Genomic DNA, 21,960 nt, shown 5'->3' on the forward strand with positions numbered 1-21,960 from the left:
ACACACTTCAATTCAATTTATATTATGACAATCTGTGTTTCTGTTAAGTTAAAGATTTGAAAATAACGGTTTCCCCAAAAAAATTGTCTCACATTCATGTTTGGCTTGACAATGAGCAATAGTGTTGGCAAAAGCACAAACAAATCTAGGTCAAGGCTCACCAACCACTGACAGCAGAACTCCTAATAACACAACAGCTTATGTGCTTGTGAAAGTTGAAGAGCGGTGTCTAAAATCATCTCATTTAGCCTAAACAGGAAAATCACTCCTACAAATACAGAATGAGTTGATCATATACTTGTTTTATTGAGTCTTTAGAAGTAGCAGCACCAAATGACAAAGAATGTCACAGTTCTCCTAAACATCACAATGCTATTTCACTGTTCAGCAGTCCTCTAGGCCCATTTCTGCTACACCTGACGCCTGTAGCTGCACACAACAATGTTAATTTAATCATGAACTAAAACTTTCAATGCCTAAACAACCACCTTTTCTCAAACCCTGCAGGTATATAGCTTAATACCTTGTTAATGATTTATAATAAGTCTTTAATAGTATGCATGTTATTTTCAACGGACTCAAAATGTATTTAGTCAGGATCGCATAGCATTATGAGACATTACAAGTCTTACAATGCATTAACTGAATCATAAGCCATTATACTTGCAGGCTTCATAAAAGTAAAGTGTTTACGGCAAATATTAACATGGACAGGTGTTGGCTGAAAGCAGTACAAGTAGTTCTGAGGAATAGGACAAGAGGAGGAATCTGTGGCGTTAGGATAAACCAAGTGAATCACATTCTGTGCACGTCTTAGAAACTGTCGCTAAGTGATATTGAAGAATGGGCCTCGGTCACAGGAAAACTAGGCAACACTCAGAAGCATTGGATCTCACATATAGGGTTACACCTTCACTCTATACTCTCTCCTCTACTGCTGACAGAAGCATTCAATATTCATTTAATCATCGAAACTATGAGGAAGGTTCATCTCTGTGAGGAATTGGGGATATTCTATTAATATCACAAAGAAATCTTTAGCCAAACCGATGTTCTGACAAACCGGACATCCTTAACGCCAGTAATCTGCATGCCCCGTTTGAATGCAGTAATAGTAAATATCGTCCATTGGTCAAGCCTTTCCAAGGTTAGCCCTTCTTCTTCTTGCCACTGGCGGGTGTGGTCTGTGGGACAGGGTTAACTGAGGGGGCTCCTAGCTTCTTGGTCTTGGCTTTCCTTACCTTAGCCTTGATGGCCTCAACGTCGATTTTGGCTTCTGAGGGAGCTAGAAAAAAACATGGTAAAATAAAAATGAATATATTAAACAGCTAGGAGTGACTGTGGAAGTATGTTGTCAGACAATGCTTCATTTAACCAGATGAGTCAGTTAATGATGATAATAATTTACTACATTTGTAAAGCGCATTTCATTATACAAGAATAATCTCAAAGTGCATGAAATCAAATAAAATAGAAAATAAAATACTGGGACAGTAAAAGCGTTTTGTCCTACTTTTGGCTCAATACTCCAAAAGTTTGGATTTGAAATCAAACAATGACTATACTTAGGGTTAAGTGCCTTATACATAGTCCCCCCATTTTAGAGGACCAAAAGTATTGGGACAAAATCACTTATGTTTGTATTAAAGTAATAAAGAGTTAAACATTTGGTCTCATATTTCTAGCACGCAATGACTACATTAAGCTTGTGACTCTACAAACTTGATGCATTTGCTGTTTGTTTTGGTTGTGTTTCAGATTTTGTGCTCAATAGAAATTAATGGTAAACCATATATTGTGTTATTTTAGTCACTTTTATTGTAAATCAGATTTGAATATGTTTCTAAACACTTCTACATGAATCTGGATGCTACCATGATTACGGATAATCCTGAATGAATCGTAAATAATGATGCGTGAGAAAGTTAGACGCACAAATATCAAAATGAAACAATACGTTATTTACCATTAATTATTATTATTGGGCACAAAATAATCTGAAACACAACCAAAACAAACAGCAAATGCATCCAACAAATGTGTAGAGTCACAAGCTTGATGTGGTCATTGCGTGCTAGGAATATAGGACCAAATACTTACCCTTTTACTACACACACTACCGTTCAAAAGTTTGGGGTCACTTAGAAAAGTCCTTGTTTTCGAAAGAAAAGCAATTTTTTTGTCCATTAAAATAACATCAAATTGATCAGAAATACAGGGTAGACATTGTTAATGTTGTAAATGGCTATTGTAGCTGGAAATGGCTGATATTTAATGGAATATCTACATAGGCCCATTATCAGCAACCATCAGTCTTGTGTTCCAATGGCACGTTGTGTTTGCTAATCCAAGTTTATCATTTTAAAATGCTAATTGATCATTAGAAAACCCTTTTGCAATTATTTTAGCACAGCTGAAAACTGTTGTGCTGATTAAAGAAGCAATACAACTGGCCTTCTTGAGACTAGTTGAGTATCTGGAGCATCAGCAATTATGGGTTCGATTACAGGCTCAAAATGTCCAGAAACAAATAAATGTCTTCTGAAACTCGGCAGTCTATTCTTGTTCTGAGAAATGAAGGCTATTTCATGCGAGAAATTGCCAAGAAACTGAAGATCTCGTACAACGCTGTGTACTACTCCCTTCACAGAACAGCGCAAACTGTCTCTAACCAGAATAGAAAGAGGAGTGGGAGGCCCCAGTGCACAACTGAGCAAGAGGACAAATACATTAGAGTGTCTAGTTTGAGAAACAGACGCCTCACAGGTCCTCAACTGGCAGCTTCATTAAATAGTACCCGCAAAACACCAGTCTCAAAGTCAACAGTGAAGAGGCGACTCCGGGATGCTGACCTTCTAGGCAGAGTTGCAAAGAAAAAGCCATATCTCAGACTGCCCATCTTAATCTTTTCTTTTTACTGGCCAGTCTGAGATACGGCTTTTTCTTTGCAAACTTTTGAACGGTAGTGTAATACATTTTCTCCCCTAAAATGGGGGGACTATGTACAAAGAGTTCTGTAATTTCTAAAACGGTTCACCCGATATGGATGAAAATACCCTCAAATTAAAGCTGACAGTCTGCACTTTAACCTCATCGTGATTGTTTGAGGCAAAACAATAAAAAACGCTTCACTGTCCCAATAATTACAGAGGGCAATAACCATATCATGAAAGCAACAAAGTCTAGGAGGAAGGGTAGGCCAGCTGATAAAGATGAGTCTTAAGGCCTGTTTGAAAGCCCCAACAGTGTCTGGAAGGGAGTTCCAAAAGCGTGTTGAGTGGAAGGAAAAGGCGCGGTCGCCTCATTGTGCGGACTGGTGTGGGGCATGAAGCAGTTTGGCAGAGTGCGGACTGGTGTGGGGCATGAAGCAGTTTGGCAGAGTGCGGACTGGTGTGGGGCATGAAGCAGTTTGGCAGAGTGCGGACTGGTGTGGGCGGCTGGTAGCTTAGTGGGTAAGAGCGTTGTGCCAGTAACCGAAAGGTCGCTGTTTCTAATCCCCGAGCCGACTAGGTGAAAAATCAGTCGATGTGCCCTTGAGCAAGGCACTTAACCCTAATTGCTCCTGTAAGTCGCTCTGGGTAAGATCGTCTGCTAAAATGTAAATGGGTATGAAGCAGTTTGGCAGAGTGTGGACTGGTGTGGGGTATGAAGCAGTTTGGCAGAGAGCGGACTGGTGTGGGGTATGAAGAAGTTTGTCAGAGTGCGGACTGGTGTGGGGTATGAAGCAGTTTGCCGGAATGCGGACTGGTGTGGGGTATGAAGCAGTTTGCCGGAATGCGGACTGGTGTGGGGTATGAAGCAGTTTGGCAGAGTGCGGACTGGTGTGGGGTATGAAGCAGTTTGGCAGAGTGCGGACTGGTGTGGGGTATGAAGCAGTTTGGCAGAGTGCGGAAAGGTTCATAGGTGGAGAGAAGATAGTTAAGAACATAAACATTACAATGATTCACTGTACCTTTGTTGGTCTTCCTCATAACAGGTTTCTCCTTAGGAGGAATAAAGGCTCTGTTTCGCTCCTCTTGCCTCTTGGTCAACGCCTCGGCTTGTTTCACCTTGGAAACAGATACAATCAGACATAGGACAAATGGATTTGACACATTAAATCCTGTTATGAGTCTTTGAAGGTAATTCGTTTCTCATGCAATGCTATGCAAATAGTTAATGGTGCATAGCTGTCAAGTGATGGTTGCGACACCTCAGGACGAAGCTGTGTCAAGTGATCCCCATGGTTACAACCCCCCAGGGTGAAGCTGTGATTACCTTTATCGCTTCCATCTTCTTCCTCTTCTTAACGCTCTCTCGAAGGAAGAACTCTCCCGTTGCCAGTTCCTTGTCAATCTAGACAACAACCAAACACAAAAAAACAGTGACTCCTGATAAAATAAATGTGTGAGTAAGACAGTGAGACTATTAGTCAATACCTAGAGAGACTGAGAGATGTGTTCAATGCAAACAGTGGATTTATTAAACAATAGGTTTATATTTTAATAAATTAATGCAACAGGTTTAAATCAGTAGATTACTGGAAGGTGGTTATGGGTTTGTTATTTATAGGTTTAGTGAATTTAATGATACGTGGAGTTATCTGATGTGTTCTGAGGGGGGAGTTTCTTGTTTTTGTTTTTTTCCCAGGATTGAGGGAAATCCCCTACAGTATATGTTAAGGGACAGTAGGAGACAACGTATCATTTTTTTTTAAAATAGATGCCTGGAATAAAATATTACTGCTTACTTATATGAAGTAAGGGATTATATTGGCAAATGAGTGAAATATGACATTAAGAAGGGTGACAGGAACAATAGAAGGGGAGACAGATTTTCCTATGGTGTTGATCAAATAATTGATAATGGATCATTTGAGATGAGATCACATGGAGCAGATTTAGGGTTCAATAATCATTGTAATATTTAAAGAGGATATGATCTGAAGGGTAATCAATTAAACAATCATTGTATACTCAAGGAATTTTGAGTGGTTTTATGGATTAATTATGAGGAATTAGATTGATACAAACGATTATTGATGAGTTAGGACTGGGGATATCTGTATCATGTTTTGTGTGTACTTACCATCTTTAGATTACTGATGGTAACTGAAGGTTAACTAAATGTACAATTCCTCTTCCAGGAGAAAGAGATTAGTTTATCTCATTGGAATGTTGCCCAGGGCTAGGGGGAGCAGTCTAGTGGAGTTAGGCAGTATTAAGGTCGTAAAAGTGAGCTACCAAATTAAGTGGGGACTGGCTATTTTTGGTTGTTTTTCAATTGGGTTTTTCAAATAAAAAACAACACACCTAGTATGATGTTTATAAAGGGTTGTTATTTTGATTCTAGGGGGCTTTCAACAGGTCAAAGGTGATAAGTCTTAAAGGAGCACACACAGTGAATTTTATGGAGTTTTTCGGTTTTGACTGAGTTTAGGGTATACATGATTTCTTATGAGAATAAATGTCATGAGGACTTAATGAACACTTGGGATAAGTAACATTTATGAAATATTTAGAATGATGGTAATGTTTAGTATACTATGGGATGGAACAGTTCGTTGAAATGCAATAATTTAAATTGCCTCTGAACTCTGTTTTGACTTTCTGGTGTTAATTAATCATCCACACTGGTAATTCTAAAAGGCATGAGAGGAGGACTTTAAGATAGTTTATTTTACCAAGTTGAGGGTAATTTATAGTACTGTGAAAAGTGTGAAGATTATAATTTGGTAATAATATATATGATTTGAACCATAAAATAACAGAAGAGAGAGAGAGCTTTCCCTGAATGATACAGTGGGGGAAAAAAGTATTTAGTCAGCCACCAATTGTGCAAGTTCTCCCACTTAAAAGGATGTGAGAGGCCTGTCATTTTTATCATAGGTACACGTCAACTATGACAGACAAAATGAGGAAAAAAAATCCAGAAAATCACATTGTAGGATTTTTAATGAATTTATTTGCAAATTATGGTGGAAAATAAGTATTTGGTCAATAACAAAAGTTTCTCAATACTTTGTTATATACCCTTTGTTGGCAATGACACAGCCTAGTGATAGGTTAAGTGATGGGTGGGATATATCAAGTAGTGACCGACCAAGTCCTGTGTTGATGTTAGGCTTTATGGGTGTTGTATGTTATAGTACAAGGATGGGCAAACTACATTCAATCTGGCCCGCAGGAGGTTTGAGTAAAAAATTAAAAAGATTGGGAAATTATTAAATTGTAACTCCAGGTCACACTTGAATGTCTAAAACTAAATAGTAAGTATGTAGAAATTATAATGGATATATATATATATATATATATATATATATATATATATATATATATATATATATATATATATATATATATATATATATATATATATATATACATACATACATATATACAGTGGGGAAAAAAAGTATTTAGTCAGCCACCAATTGTGCAAGTTCTCCCACTTAAAAAGATGAGAGAGGCCTGTAATTTTCATCATAGGTACACGTCAACTATGACAGACAAAATGAGAAAAGAAAATCCAGAAAATCACATTGTAGGATTTTTTATGAATTTATTTGCAAATTATGGTGGAAAATAAGTATTTGGTCAATAACAAAAGTTTCTCAATACTTTGTTATATACCCTTTGTTGGCAATGACACAGGTCAAACGTTTTCTGTAAGTCTTCACAAGGTTTTCACACACTGTTGCTGGTATTTTGGCCCATTCCTCCATGCAGATCTCCTCTAGAGCAGTGATGTTTTGGGGCTGTCGCTGGGCAACACGGACTTTCAACTACCTCCAAAGATTTTCTATGGGGTTGAGATCTGGAGACTGGCTAGGCCACTCCAGGACCTTGAAATGCTTCTTACGAAGCCACTCCTTCGTTGCCCGGGCGGTGTGTTTGGGATCATTGTCATGCTGAAAGACCCAGCCACGTTTCATCTTCAATGCCCTTGCTGATGGAAGGAGGTTTTCACTCAAAATCTCACGATACATGGCCCCATTAATTATTTCCTATACACGGATCAGTCGTCCTGGTCCCTTTGCAGAAAAACAGCCCCAAAGCATGATGTTTCCACCCCCATGCTTCACAGTAGGTATTGTGTTCTTTGGATGCAACTCAGCATTATTTGTCCTCCAAACACGACGAGTTGAGTTTTTACCAAAAAGTTATATTTTGGATTCATCTGACCATATGACATTCTCCCAATCCTCTTCTGGATCATCCAAATGCACTCTAGCAAACTTCAGACGGGCCTGGACATGTACTGGCTTAAGCAGGGGGACACGTCTGACACTGCAGGATTTGAGTCCCTGGCGGCATAGTGTGTTACTGATGGTAGGCTTTGTTACTTTGGTCCCAGCTCTCTGCAGGTCATTCACTAGGTTCCCCCTTGTGGTTCTGGGATTTTTGCTCACCGTTCTTGTGATCATTTTGACCCCACGGGGTGAGATCTTGCGTGGAGCCCCAGATCGAGGGAGATTATCAGTGGTCTTGTATGTCTTCCATTTCCTAATAATTGCTCCCACAGTTGATTTCTTCAAACCAAGCTGCTTACCTATTGCAGATTCAGTCTTCCCAGCCTGGTGCAGGTCTACAATTTTGTTTCTGGTGTCCTTTGACAGCTCTTTGGTCTTGGCCATAGTGGAGTTTGGAGTGTGACTGTTTGAGGTTGTGGACAGGTGTCTTTTATACTGATAACAAGTTCAAACAGGTGCCATTAATACAGGTAATGAGTGGAGGACAGAGGAGCCTCTTAAAGAAGAAGTTACAGGTCTGTGAGAGCCAGAAATCTTGCTTGTTTGTAGGTGACCAAATACTTATTTTCCACCATAATTTGCAAATAAATTCATAAAAAATCCTACAATGTGATTTTGTGGATTTTTTTTCTCATTTTGTCTGTCATAGTTGACGTGTACCTATGATGAAAATTACAGGCCTCTGTCATCTTTTTAAGTGGGAGAACTTGCACAATTGGTGGCTGACTAAATACTTTTTTTCCCCACTGTACATATATATGCAAGTGCCCTTTTTCTGGCCCGCAAATTGTTTTTGACGAACAAATCAGTTGGCTAAAAAATCTGTGCAGCCCTCCGCTGAATTTTGTAATCCCAATGTGGCGAAAGTTACTGCCCACCCATTATAGTATGTGGAAGGAAGAATAACCATCAATGTCCTTCTGTGTTGTTATCTTACAAATGAATGAAGAATTATATTATTATTTTTTGGTGCTGTGCTTGCACTATGTACGTAATGTTTGATGTTCCGTCTACATGAAGGTTTGTATACTGGGCTAGCATGCTGTATGACACAGTAACAGATACAAATGTAGTCATTATCATTGTAGTCATGGCCTGCGGTGGCGGTTCTGACCCACTAACCTGGCTCTCAGGCTGCTGTGGGGGGAGGCGGTTCTGACCCACTAACCTGGCTCTCAGGCTGCTGTGGGGGGAGGCGGTTCTGACCCACTAACCTGGCTCTCAGGCTGCTGTGGGGGGAGGCGGTTCTGACCCACTAACCTGGCCTTCAGGCTGCTGTGGGGGGAGGCGGTTCTGACCCACTAACCTGGCATTCAGGCTGCTGTGGTGGGAGGCGGTTCTGACCCACTAACCTGGCTCTCAGGCTGCTGAGGGGGGAGGCGGTTCTGACCCACTAACCTGGCATTCAGGCTGCTGTGGGGGGAGGCGGTTCTGACCCACTAACCTGGCCTTTAGGCTGCTGCGGGGGGAGGCGGTTCTGAACCACTAACCTGGCCTTCAGGCTGCTGTGGGGGGAGGCGGTTCTGACCCACTAACCTGGCTCTCAGGCTGCTGCAGGGTGTGGCGGTTCTGACCCACTAACCTGGCTGTCAGGCTGCTGCGGGGGGAGGCGGTTCTGACCCACTAACCTTGGTCTCAGCCTGCTGCGGGGTTGAGGCGGTTCTGACCCACTGACCTGGCTCTCAGGCTGCTGCGGGGGGAGGAGGTTCTGACCCACTAACCTGGCTCTCAGGCTGCTGCGAGGTGACGCAGTTCTGACCCACTAACCTCGCTCTCAGGCTGCTGTGGGGGGAGGCGGTTCTGACCCACTAACCTGGATCTCAGGCTGCTGCGGGGAGAGGCGGTTCTGACCCACTAACCTGGCTCTCAGGCTGCTGTGGGGGGAGGCGGTTCTGACCCACTAACCTGGCTGTCAGGCTGCTGTGGGGGGAGGCGGTTCTGACCCACTAACCTGGCTCTCAGGCTGCTGTGGGGGGAGGCGGTTCTGACCCACTAACCTGGCTGTCAGGCTGCTGTGGGGGGAAAGGAGTGTACTCCTTCTTTGTCGTCTTATTCTTAGGCTCCTTGCGCTTGGTCAGGTTCTTGTGGCGGAAGTTGGGTAGGAAGCGCTCCCAGCTCTGCAGCCGCAGCTCGGGGTCCTTGGACAGCTCGCGCTTGATCATGAGCGTCTGCGGTCGCCCCCAACCGAACGGTCGCCAGAGTCAAGAGGGTGAAACGTGTTGGAAGGATTAACTTGGATTATTGAAACAGAGGGCAGTTGATGTCATACTCCTGCTGGTAACTACATGGCAAAGCACCAGAAAGGATGCAGTAGTTGAAGCCAATTGCTTCAATAAAAAGGGGCAATCTGCAATCGCTACATCCATTTTTGTACTATTAAATTAATTATATATACACACATCCATTGATTTGTGAAGAGTATAATTTATGCCTTTAGTTCAAATGTCGTACCCCATCAGAACCCAAAATATAAGATTGTTTTATGACATTGTTTGTAAACAATGCCATTGTAAACAAACACTGTGTAGCCTCAAAACTATTTAAACTATAATGTTGATATCTTGGAAAAGTCCTTGCATCCATAGCTCTGTCTATGAATTTGAGTGGTTACATTTCTCAAAGGCCCATCACTCAGCCTTTTACCAAAAGAGAGGCGGGGGCCCTGTTTTGTTATTGTTTCAACTAAGGATTGCCCCTTTAAGTCCATTGCGCCAGAGCATTAAAAGGCGCAACACCTCACATTTTAGTAATTTAGATTTCTTCTTTAACTGCTTAGAAACGCCTAAAATAGCTAAGTACTGGTTCTTTCCTGACAATATTTTTAAAAAACATCCGCTGCATGGACAACTAAAAAGGTTTGCATTGCTAATATTTTGGCTTTTGTTGACAACCTCGTGTACGAGAGCAAATCGTAATAAAGGAAGTTGTAAACACAACTGGCCAGACTAAGTTGGTCTGGAGCATGTTGTTTTCAGCTGTGAAGGAACTTCAAACTACCCCTTTTGGTATCATAGTAAGTTCATGTCTCATCTATTCTAAAGGACTTGGTGACATCCTGAGGTTTCAACAAAAAACCCACATCCTCTTACATAGAACACAGTGTTGGTTACTTTAAGTTTATCAGGAACCATATAGACCACCTTTACGGGGCACTGGTTTCCCCCTCTCATTGGATGTGGAGGAGAAAGGTGTCAATTACCTTGATGTTGTAGATGGGGTGGATGTTCTTCATGGTATCCAACACCACTTTTCTTACCTACATAAGGAAAGAACAGATTTTAGGAGATAATAATTGAGTCCCTCTGAGAAACAGAGAGCACAGAAAAAATACAATTGTTGCTCACTCCAGGTAAGTTGACTGAGAACACATTCTTATTTACAGCAATGACCTGGGGAATAGTTACAGGGGAGAGGATTGAGCCAATTGGAAGCTGGGGATGAATAAGTGGCCATGATGGTACGAGGGCCAGATTGGGAATTTAGCCAGGACACCGGGGTTAACACCCTTACTCTATGACAGGGTTCTTCAATTCCAGTCCTGGAGGGCCGAAACACTTCTGTTTTTTATTTCTACCTGGTAGTTAATTGCACTCACCTGGTGTCCCAGGTCTGAATTAGCCCCTGATTAGAAGGAGAGGATGAAAAACAGAGGTGTTTCGGCCCTCCAGGACCGGAATTGAAGAACCCTGCTCTATGATAAGTGCCATGGGATCTTTAGTGACCACAGAGTCAGGACACCCGTTTCACGTCCCATCCGAAATACATTTACATTTAAGTCATTTAGCAGACGCTCTTATCCAGAGCGACTTACAGTTAGTGAGTGCATACATTCTTTTTATTTTAATTTATTTTTCATACTGGCCCCCCGTGGGAATCGAACCCGCAACCCTGGCGTTGCAAACGCCATGCTCTACCAACTGAGCTACATCCCTGCCGGCCATTCCCTCCCCTACCCTGGACGACGCTGGGCCAATTGTGCGCTGTCCCGTGGGTCTCCCGGTCGCGGCCGGCTACGACAGAGCCTGGATTCGAACCAGGATCTCTAGTGGCACAGCTAGCACTGCGATGCAGAGCCTTAGACCACTGCGCCACTCGGGAGGCCCCACACAGGGCAGTGTCAATCACTGCCCTGGGGCACTGGGATATTTTTCTTGTAGGACAGAGGACAGTGCCTTCTACTGGCCCTCCAACTTCCAACAGCATCTGGTCTCCCATCCTGGGACATACCAGGATCAACCCTGCTTAGCTTCCGATGCAATAGTGATAGTATGCATCTGAAAGGGATTTATTTATTTATTACCATCAATTGCAAAATTAGTGCGGCCTAATCTCCCTAAGGAGTGGTAGGCCTAAGTAAATTCGCTAAATTATTTTTTGTAATTACAGAAAATGGCCACCTGATGAATTCAACAGGCTTATTTCAGTGGTTCCAGTGCATGGTTAAGGGAGAGAGCAGGGCTGTGCTCAGTAGGGAGAAAGCATTTTGAAACGGATTGAAATGGAGAGGTACTACCTAAAAACTTGTTTTTGCAATACAAAATGTTTCGCTATGGTGTACCCTACTGAACATGTCCCTGATGGAGGAAATCAGCGCTCACCTCTTTGAGTCCGTTGAAGGGTCCCAGGGCTGACACAGTGTTCCCCTGCACCATGACGTAGCAGTTGGTGAGCAGCTCCAACGCCTGAGGGGGAAACAGGTTAGACAAATGCCTGTAAGAGGGTGGTTGAATGTGTTCCATGCAGAGCAATCTCCATCTGCTCACACTCCACACCTTAACACACACCATGACTGCTGCTACTGCCACCACTACTACTACGTCTGCTGACAGTACTACTACTACGACTGCTGACAGTACTACTACTACGACTGCTGACAGTACTACTACTACTGCTGACACTACTATGACTGCTGACAGTATGACTGCTGACAGTACTAATACTACTACTACTACTACTACTACGACTGCTGACAGTACTACTACTGCTGATAGTACTACAAACAGAACACATGCACTAACTCTTCGCACCTTAGCACACACACACAGTTGAAGTCGGAAGTTTACATACACCTTAGCCAAATACATTTAAACTCAGTTTTTCACAATTCCTGACATTTAGTCCTACTAAAAATCCCTGTCTTAGGTCAGTTAGGATCACCACTTTATTTTAAGAATGTGAAATGTCAGAATAATAGTAGAGAGAATGATTTCTTTCAGCTTTTATTTCTTTCATCACATTCCCAGTGGGTCAGAAGTTTACATACACTCAATTAGAATTTGGTAGCATTGCCTTTAAATTGTTTAACTCGGGTCAAACGTTTCGGGTAGCCTTCCACAAGCTTCCCACAATAAGTAGGGTGAATTTTGGCCCATTCCTCCTGACAGAGCTGGTGTAATTGATTCAGGTTTGTAGGCCTCCTTGCTCGCACACGCCTTTTCAGTTCTGCCCACACATTTTCTATAGGATTGAGGTCAGGGCTTTGTGATGGCCACTCCAATACCTTGACTTTGTTGTCCTCAAGCCATTTTGCCACAACTTTGGAAGTAGGTTTGGGGCCATTGTCCATTTGGAAGACCCATTTGCGACCAAGCTTTAACTTCCTGACTGATGTCTTGAGATGTTGCTTCAATATATCCACAATTTCCCTTCCTCATGATGCCATCTATTTTGTGAAGTGCACCAGTCCCTCCTGCAGCAAAGCACCCCACAGCATGATGCTGCCACCCCCGTGCTTCACGGTTGGGATGGTGTTCTTCGGCTTGCAAGCCACCCCGTTTTTCCTCCAAACATAAAGATGGTCATTATGGCCAAACAGTTATATTTTTGTTTCATCAGACCAGAGGACATTTCTCCAAAAAGTACGATCTTTGTCCCCATGTGTAGTTGCAAACCGTAGTCTGGCTTTTTTATGGCGGTTTTGGAGCAGTGGCTTCTTCCTTGCTGAGCGGCCTTTCAGGTTATATCGATATGGGACTCGTTTTACTGTGGATATAGATACTTTTGTACCTGTTTCCTCCAGCATCTTCACAAGGTCCTTTGCTGTTGTTCTGGGATTGATTTGCACTTTTCGCACCAAAGTAGATTCATCTCTAGGAGACAGAACGCGTCTCCTTCCTGAGCGGTATGACGGCTGCGTGGTCCCATGGTGTTTATACTTGCGTACTATTGTTTGTACAGCTCAACATGGTACCTTCAGGCGTTTGGAAATTGCTCCCATGGATGAACCAGACACGTGGAGGTATACAATTTTTTTCCGGAGGTCTTGGCGGATTTCTTTTGATTTTCCCATGATGTCAAGCAAAGAGGCACTGAGTTTGAAGGTAGGCCTTGAAATACATCCACAGGTAAACCTCCAATTGACTCAAATGATGTCAATTAGCCTATCAGAAGCTTCTAATGCCATGACATCAGCTGTTTAAAGGCACAGTCAACTTAGTGTATGTAAACTTCTGACCCACTGGAATTGTGATACAGTGAATTATAAGTGAAATAATCTTTCTGTAAACAGTTGTTGGAAAAATTACTTGTGTCATGCACAAAGTAGATGTCCCAACCGACTTGCCAAAACAATAGTTTGTTCACAAGAAATGTGTGGAGTGGTTAAAAAACTACTTTTAATGACTCCAACCTAAGTGTATGTAAACTTCCGACTTCCAACTGTACTTGCTGCTACCAGACTCTTATTTACAGTACTATTACCGCACCATTAAAACCCTTGCCCCCCCAATCCCCCCTTTCTCTGATACATGTGAAAATATTGGACTAGAAATTGTGCCTTCCTGTATTATACTGATGCTAAAAAAGTAAGTATATTCTACTGAGTCATTTACTTTATGTTAGTATTCTTATCTTTGATATTTATTCATTATTGTTGTTGCGTTGTCGAGAAGGAACCTGCAAGTAAGAATTTCGTTGGACGGTGTATACCATGTGTATCCTGTACATACGACTAATTACATTTGAAACTTCTTACTGTATGCAAAGTCATTTCATGCTCCCCCTATCCCCCATACAAGTGTAAATATACCTACTTTGAATAAGTACTTTTACATTTTTCTTGCTAATTTTATACCAGCTATTTACTGTTATGGACAGTGTTCTTAATGTATTTTTCTTCTACTTGTTTTATTTGAATATTTTTGTTGTTGTCGCACTGTTGAGAGGAGAGCTTGCAAGTAAGAATTGTATTGTATACACATTGTGTACCCTGTGCATATGACAAATAAACTTTGATTTGATTAGCTGACTGATTCTGAAATGTTGGGCTGAATTAACACTATGCTTCCACCTAGTGATGCTAACCTCTAATGTATCCATTTGAACGCTCTCTGTGGCTGCATGGTTGAACAACACACGCACCTTGAGTGTAGATCCTTTAGGTCCGATGAGTCTCTGCCTCCTCTTCACAAACCGTTCTCTGTTTCTGACCAGCGTGCCAATTTTGATGATGTCACACGCCATGTCATCCTCCAAAATACGTACTGCCTAAAGGCGGAAGACAGAAGAAAATACATCAACCAAATCAATATACTTGTACTGGTGTAGAGTTTTTACTATTCTCCACGCTCTATCAAGATAATTGTTGGAAGTTCAACTATGAATTGATTAACAAGAGAGCATGCCTACTTGCTCAAATGGCACACTTCTGGCCAACAGCTTGATGAGGTCCCGTGCCCTTACAACGGCATATGGGTCAAAGGTCTTTTTGGTGGTGCAAACCGTGATGCTGCCCTCGATCAAATCCAGGGTGGCCTTGATGTGCTGTGGAGGGAGAAAAGCAGAACATTAACATTCTGGACATTTTAAAGACCATGTGCCTGAATCTAGGAGAGGATCATTGATCCTACCATGGCTACATACTGTAGCTCTGTCTATGCATTTGAGTGGCTTCATTTCTCCAGTCACGTCCCTCAGTGTTTAACCAAAACCGTGGCAGGGTGTCCGCTTTGTTATTATTTCAACTACATATTTCCCCTTTCATTGGATGAACTTACTGAATCGCCTAGTGCTTTTTGGACCAGTGGCCAGCATTCTTTCAGGTACGCCTCTCTGTATTTGGGAAAGAGAGTGGCGAAACTGCTCTCCTCCAATAGACCTTTGGGGTTGTCATCTTTCGTGAATGCTGGCTCCTTCCATCCATCGGGAACAGTGAAGAGTTGAGATTCATCCACTGAAAATACAAGATTAGAAGCTGGGATATCGCACGGCTAACGTTATAACTAGCTACCTAACTAGGTAAATTAGCCACATTGCATGCACTTTTTCCCCAAAAGTTGCAACGTTTTCCCATACAACAAACGTTCTTTCCCTAAGAACAAATTAGTAGCGGTCTTTAAGCAGTGCTGATACTAGCACCATCAGCATGAGGCCGGGCGCGAGCTACCCAAATCAAGGGATATCAGGTTTCTGCTCAGATTCATTATCCAGAAACGCGGACTATTAATAAGAAAGAATGACATTTGTTTCCGATACTAGACAATATCGTTGTAATACCTTGGTTTGTATTTTTTTTCGACTTCTTCCCCGACTGCGTTTCACTCACGCTTTCTTCGTTCGTGGAGGACGCCATTTTTGTTGTGCCGGAAAAACAGACCGGAACTGCGTAGTTTAGAACTGAGGGTTGCGTTCAAAATTGCAGAGTTCCATTACGTGCTAAGAGCGTTCTTAATACTGTATATTCGAATGGGTAAGAGTATTTTATATTTACATTTTAGTCATTTAGCAGACGCTCTTATCCAGAGCGACTTACAGTTAGTGAGTGCATACATATTTTTTTTCCATACTGGTCCCCCGTGGGAAACCAACCCACAACCCTGGCGATAACACCCCTATCACTACATTATATTAAATCACTACATTATATAAATTACACCAATTTATGACAATGCATTTCATATTCACATGGTACAGGTGGTTTGGTTGTGTTAAGTTGCGTCAATTCAAATCTGGTATTGGGAACAAAAGAGGTCAACACGACTTCTAAGATATACTAGTATTTTAATTAATGCAAACACTTCAATGGTAAATATGATGTTCGTATATACAGGTCCACTGAAATACCACGCAGGGCCTCAGAGAACTGATCCATTGTTCTAAGTTCTTCTCCAAATACTCTGACAGAGATAGTTCCCGCTCCCTGCTGGCCAATCAGAGTAGAGACTGAGCGTGGTTTAGACTTACTCAGCCTATCGTTAGCGCACAGGCTGGTCCCAGCCCCTTGGCGCTTCACTGTTGCCAGGTGTTTAGTTGTTTTGCAACTTCGGATATAGTCTGTTCCTCTCCACTGTAGCAGAACACATGTCCTTGAGCGCGGTTTAACAAAGAGGCAGTGTGTATGTGTCTGTCAGAATCACAAGTCTGTCTCACCCTACTCCCTAACATTCCTCACATGAATCACAGCTTGTTATGTTAAACAATTTATATCAGTACAGTACAAACCTATTATGTTTAATCATTAATGCATTCTTTCTAAGCTAGGCATCACATCTAGTTATAAGAGAATAGACCCCCACAATCCCCCTTTTCACACCCACTGGGTGTGAACCCAAAACAAGAAAACCCAAAATAAGAAATTTTAAGAAAGACAAACATTCACAATGGTTAACTTGATTAATAAAGCATAAATCACAGGATTAATAGAACACAAAACACAAGATTAATAAAACATAAAAAACAAAGATTAATACATTTTGGCCCCCTTTAGACACCCTCTAGGGTGTCACTCCACCACCTCACCAATAGCAAACCAAGGGTCATCCTTTGTCAACCCCATCTCAGTGTCTGCATCTCCTTCTTGAGCCCCTAGGAGGGGCATCATACCAGCCGTATGCACGACATCTGTAACAGACTTTCTCAGACAAGGAATTACACAGGCAGTACAGCACATTAATATTAGAAACACAACTACTAGGGTCAGAAATCCAGTAACCACCACAACAGAGTACCCACCAAACCAATCACCCAACCAGGAGAACAGTCCGTTTCCCTCCATTCCAGCCATGCTCTTCATTTCAGCTGATAGTTTATCTAAACCAACTAGTCAGGACTGGTATTGTTATGGATAAATGTACAACAATGGCTTAACATTCTATAGACACCACCCCTTTCTGCCTGATCTAGAGCCAACCTCTTTTTACTAAGTCATAAGAGTGAGATGGCAGATAATTGTTCAAAAGATCCCTTCTGTTGCATCCCTAGTCCAGCCAATAAATCGTTGTTGGTCGTAATAGATATAATTAATCCAATTCACAATTTTGTTTATTGTCACCCACCAAAAGAACGTGGTAGTAAACCCTTCCCCTAATTGTTTCATAGCTTGGTATCCATCCCAGTGGCGGCTGGTGAAAAATATTCTCGGTGGGGCTGTGCCATACTTTTTTTTTCCTGTAACCATCGCGATATATTTTAACACAAACTGCAGGACAGCAGTGCTCAGTGAAACATTCAGTAATTATTTAATGCCAATATTAAAAAGTTGAGGCATTCTTACACAAAAACATATTACACAAACCCAAGCCTTTCATTTGCATTTAAAGTGAACTTTTCACCATTGGTAGTAAACAGGCAACGCAACAGGCATGCTGTCAGAACAGAGTGGAAAGTGGACAATAACATGAAATTATTATAAAGTTTATAGGAAATCTTACACTGTATAAAAGGATGTATAATATAGAAATGGATATCAAGTGGATGAACTCAAACCTTTGACTGGAAGAATAGCATACAGTATTTTATGATCATACTAAATGTGACTAATTGTTAATGTGCTCCAGAACTGCAACAATTAATTGATACAAAACAACATATATACAGTAATATTAGCAAAGACACTATTAAGACTTTCTAGAGTACCATATATAACTGGATTTTTTATGCTAAGGTCAACTATATACAAAGAAACATGCGGCCAGAGCTGCTCTGTGTGTGTGTGTCTGTCATCTTATTTGTACAGGAATTTTGCCCGTCTGTCCTTCTGAGTGGCAAACCTCTCAATGACCCTTTGATTAAAGTCAGGAATGTCCCTGACAAGTTTCTTCTCCATGGAGAGCATGGCCAGAGCGTTCAGGCGATCCTGTGTCATGCTGTTTCTCAGGAAGGTCTTGATCCTTTTCAGTGTAGAGAAGCACCTTTCTGACTCAGCAGTTGTCATGGGTGTGGTGATGAGGATCTTGAGGAGGCTGGCAGTCTCTGTGAAAGTGCTCTGAAGGTTGTTCTCCATGAAGAACTGGTACAGGGGCACTGCACCACTACAAGCCTTGAACTCACTGTTCTCATAGATGAGGGACAGTTCGGTTTTGAGCTTGGCCTTGTTCAACATGGGGTACGCCTCCACGGTTGTTTCAAGCGCTGTATCGGGGAACTTCACACTGTGTTGTGGGAACAACTCTCCGTGCAATAGTGTTGCGCTGATGAGGTGCTGGGTGAAGGAGAACCTCTCTTTGGCATGACTCAGGATGGTATCACATACCTGTAAAAGATACATCATCAGCTTTAATTTGCAATTAAAATATTTTGATGCAAGTGATCCTGACTGACACATGCCTATGTCCAACTCAAGTATATGATTACCAAGGTGCTGATTGTTCAGGGTTTTGGCTACATACTACCAGGCCTGAAAAAAGTTATAGGGGGAAACACTGACAATTACATCACAACTTACCTCTATAGCCAACCTCTGTTGTTCTCCTGGTCCCAGCATCCTCCGTCGCTTGATGGGCTGTTGCTGCTCGTCAGATGCGCTGTCCCCACACAAAGAGGGAATTGAGGCCCTGGGTCCAAAAAATAAAGTTTAATTTGATAACTTGCAATCAGACTTCTTAACTCACTGTAATTCCCCCTCAACACACAACCAGTGACTTTTATATATATATATATATATAGACAGACAGACAGACAGACAGACAGATAGTGTGTATATACACACAAACTATGTCTAGTAACTGCTTTTAACCTGTGATGTACATAATTAACTGATGTTATTACGTTTTAAAGCCTTTTTCTATTACATTTGTGAGAGGGATGCAACATCATTTTGTTCTGCTGTGCACTTAGCAATAAAGTTAATCTTCAATAACAACTAGGCCTCTTCTAGAAATTGACCTGGTGGACACCTGAATAATTATTACAAACTGTGTAGTACTTTCCTGCATTATTATCAACGTCTGATTGTGTCTTCTCTTTCCTTTTAAAATACTAAAACAAATATAATTGTGACGGCTCTATGATAATCACTCACTTTGATGACCAGACACATTTAGGCTTTTAAACTGTTGTAAGTGAACTATTCATCTTTCTAACAACATCTTTATCAGCCAATAGTAAATATAGTTATTTACCTGATTGTTAGCATGCTGTCTGTGAACCTCTGGACAAGTGCTTTAATGAAGACAGGGTCGATGTTCCTCTTCTGCAGCTGGCTGAAAAGCATGTCCACATTTGGCATGATCTTGTGGAACAGTGCCAGGAAAAAACAGAAAGCCTCGTCTTCGAGCATCCTCACAAAGCCCCCCGCCTCTCTGACAGTCGGGGCATCAAAGTTCCCAGAGTCTCTGATGGTCTGGAAACACGTTAGGAGGTCATCCCTGTACTCGTACACAGTGTTTACAGCGCGACTGTGGAAGTTCCACCGTGTTGTAGAGGCTCTGGGGAGTCTATGCGCAACCACTTCGTCAAGCACGGTGGTTCGCTTGGGAGACCTGGAGAAGAAAGCAGAAAATCCTGCAAGGTCGGAAAAGAAAGTGCCGATCCTGGGGATGCGTGAAGTAGCCTGCTGCATGATGAGGTTCAGCTGATGTGCATAGCAGTGGACGTAGTGCGCATTTTCGTACACATCCACTATTTTACGCTGCACTCCGCCGGTGGCTCCCCTCATCACACTTGCTCCGTCGTAAGCCTGGGCAATAAGTTTGGCCTTTTGTCCATGTGAGAGTATGGTGCTGAGCCTCTCCAGCAGCGCTGTAGCGATGGTGTCGGCGGTTGCGTTCTCGATCAAAATGAACTCGAAAAAACGCTCTTGGACGTTACTTTTAGCATCGATGTAGCGTATCACAAGCACCAACTGGCAGTGGGTGGAAACGTCAGTCGTCTCGTCAGCTTGAATGGCGATAAAATCAGCACTCTTTACTTCCTCCAGGATGTAATCCTTAAGCACTGACAGCATACAGTCCAACAGCTCGTTCTGTATCGTCTTTGACGTGCCCTTAAAAACGGTAGCTGTCTTCAGGTGCTCCTCCAGCACACTGTCGAGGGAGGCAACAAAATCCACTAAGCCCCGGAAAATGCCGGGGTTGTCCGAGGAGTCAGTCTCCTCGTGCCCACGCAAGGCCAACTCAAAAGCCCCACAGAACTTCACACAATCGATAATTTTGGATAGAATGTGCCTGTTTTTATCCACCTCCTCATTGTGTTTCCTCACCGCAATCCTGTGGCCGTCATCCAGCTGCGTAGCAATGTTCACCCTTCCTAATACAGCTAGCTTTACAGAGTTGTCCATGTGTGCCCTGGTGTTCTCATGTTTCTTTACCTTCTCTGACAGGTGCTTCATATCCCTCACTCCGGTACCTGTCCATGCTGAATCTGACCCCGTCGTTTTAAAAAGCAAGCACGGAAAGCAAAATAAAGCATTAGCATCAGTGCACCCAGCTAGCCAAGCCTTCCTGGTGTACCAGCTACGGGAGAAGCCGCGCATATACTGCTTCCCTTTCTCGCTAGCCTGCTGTCTGATTGAGAGGTCAGGTTGATCTGGGCCCAGCTCTTTCACCCGAACTTTCTCTGACAAAGTTCTCTTCTCAAACGGATCTTGGAGGAGAGATTTCACCGAGTTAGGGTTGGGTCTTGGAGGAGTAACGTTTGCGCTCGCCATTGTCGTCTAGTAAAAATGGCGCCACTGGAGCCCGGTCCTTATTTTATTGGATTCGATTTAAGATCGCTGATTGGCTGCATTTTATGTCATACATTCATATCTTAAATTGGCAATTGGCTTAACTGCTACGTAGACCCGCCTCCTCGGGGCACTTTCTGTATCGCCCAGAGCTGACGAGGCGTTTGACAGGCAGAGGAAAGGTTGCGAATATGACATATTTCAAACACACAAATATTGACATACTGATGTTTTTATTATTATTATTATTATTTTTATTTATTTTTTATTTTATTTTTTTAAATAATTTTATTTAAGGGGGCGGCGCCCTAGCGCCCTCTATCGGCCAGCCGCCACTGATCCATCCGATACCCCCCTTGTTAGCCCAATCGCATCCATCTAAATAGGGCTATTCTCCTTCTTGTTAAAACTCCTCCTACATCTTGTTTAATCCTTGGTTCCTGGTGACTAATTCTAACTAGTTGAACCAGTAGAACCAGGGCGCATGTATCTAGCCACCCCTTTGGAATTCTCTGCCTTACACTGCCTTTACTGGCACACGCTCACCACACATCGGTTACAGGGGCTGTAAGGTTTAGAATTCTCTCCTGTCCTTCCGAACTTAAGTCTCCAATTGATAATTGGTGATGTCTTTATTTCTCTTTACCCCCCATCTGGATGTTCAGTACCCCTCGGTCTCATATCCCCATCCCCAAGTGTATTTAAACACTTGAGTCTAGGAACAATCCGCTGTGGGGTCCGAACACAAATATAATAGGATTTTATAATCCCAATTTTCTTATTGAAATGTACCCCACCCGTTGGCTACCTCCCCAACCCTTATTTTGAATCTGACAGTCTGCCCTTCTCT

At 42.4% G+C, this 21,960-nt stretch overlaps 2 protein-coding genes across 2 annotated transcripts; both read right to left on the bottom strand.

The window, feature by feature from the left end:
* Window positions 1–282: 282 nt before the first annotated feature.
* Window positions 283–15,807, bottom strand: LOC311140456 (KRR1 small subunit processome component homolog). The gene is made up of 10 exons (XM_084175522.1): window positions 15,725–15,807; window positions 15,226–15,401; window positions 14,858–14,992; window positions 14,591–14,716; window positions 11,830–11,913; window positions 10,431–10,487; window positions 9,229–9,399; window positions 4,258–4,335; window positions 3,953–4,049; window positions 283–1,285 (listed from the first exon to the last, which is right to left on the bottom strand). The coding sequence occupies exons 1-10, from the start codon at window positions 15,798–15,800 to the stop codon at window positions 1,149–1,151; spliced, it is 1,137 nt and encodes a 378-aa protein (XP_084031648.1). The 5' UTR covers window positions 15,801–15,807; the 3' UTR covers window positions 283–1,148.
* Window positions 15,808–17,663: 1,856 nt separating this feature from the next.
* Window positions 17,664–20,808, bottom strand: LOC311139855 (zinc finger MYM-type protein 1-like). Its single transcript, XM_084174832.1, has 3 exons — window positions 19,567–20,808; window positions 18,891–18,999; window positions 17,664–18,698 (listed from the first exon to the last, which is right to left on the bottom strand). Exons 1-3 carry the CDS (start codon window positions 20,772–20,774, stop codon window positions 18,171–18,173), a joined length of 1,845 nt encoding a protein of 614 aa, XP_084030958.1. The 5' UTR covers window positions 20,775–20,808; the 3' UTR covers window positions 17,664–18,170.
* Between the last annotated feature and the right edge of the window lie 1,152 nt (window positions 20,809–21,960).

Source organism: Coregonus lavaretus (genome assembly GCF_964263955.1).
Source record: "Coregonus lavaretus genome assembly, chromosome: 13".
Lineage (NCBI taxonomy): Eukaryota > Metazoa > Chordata > Actinopteri > Salmoniformes > Salmonidae > Coregonus > Coregonus lavaretus.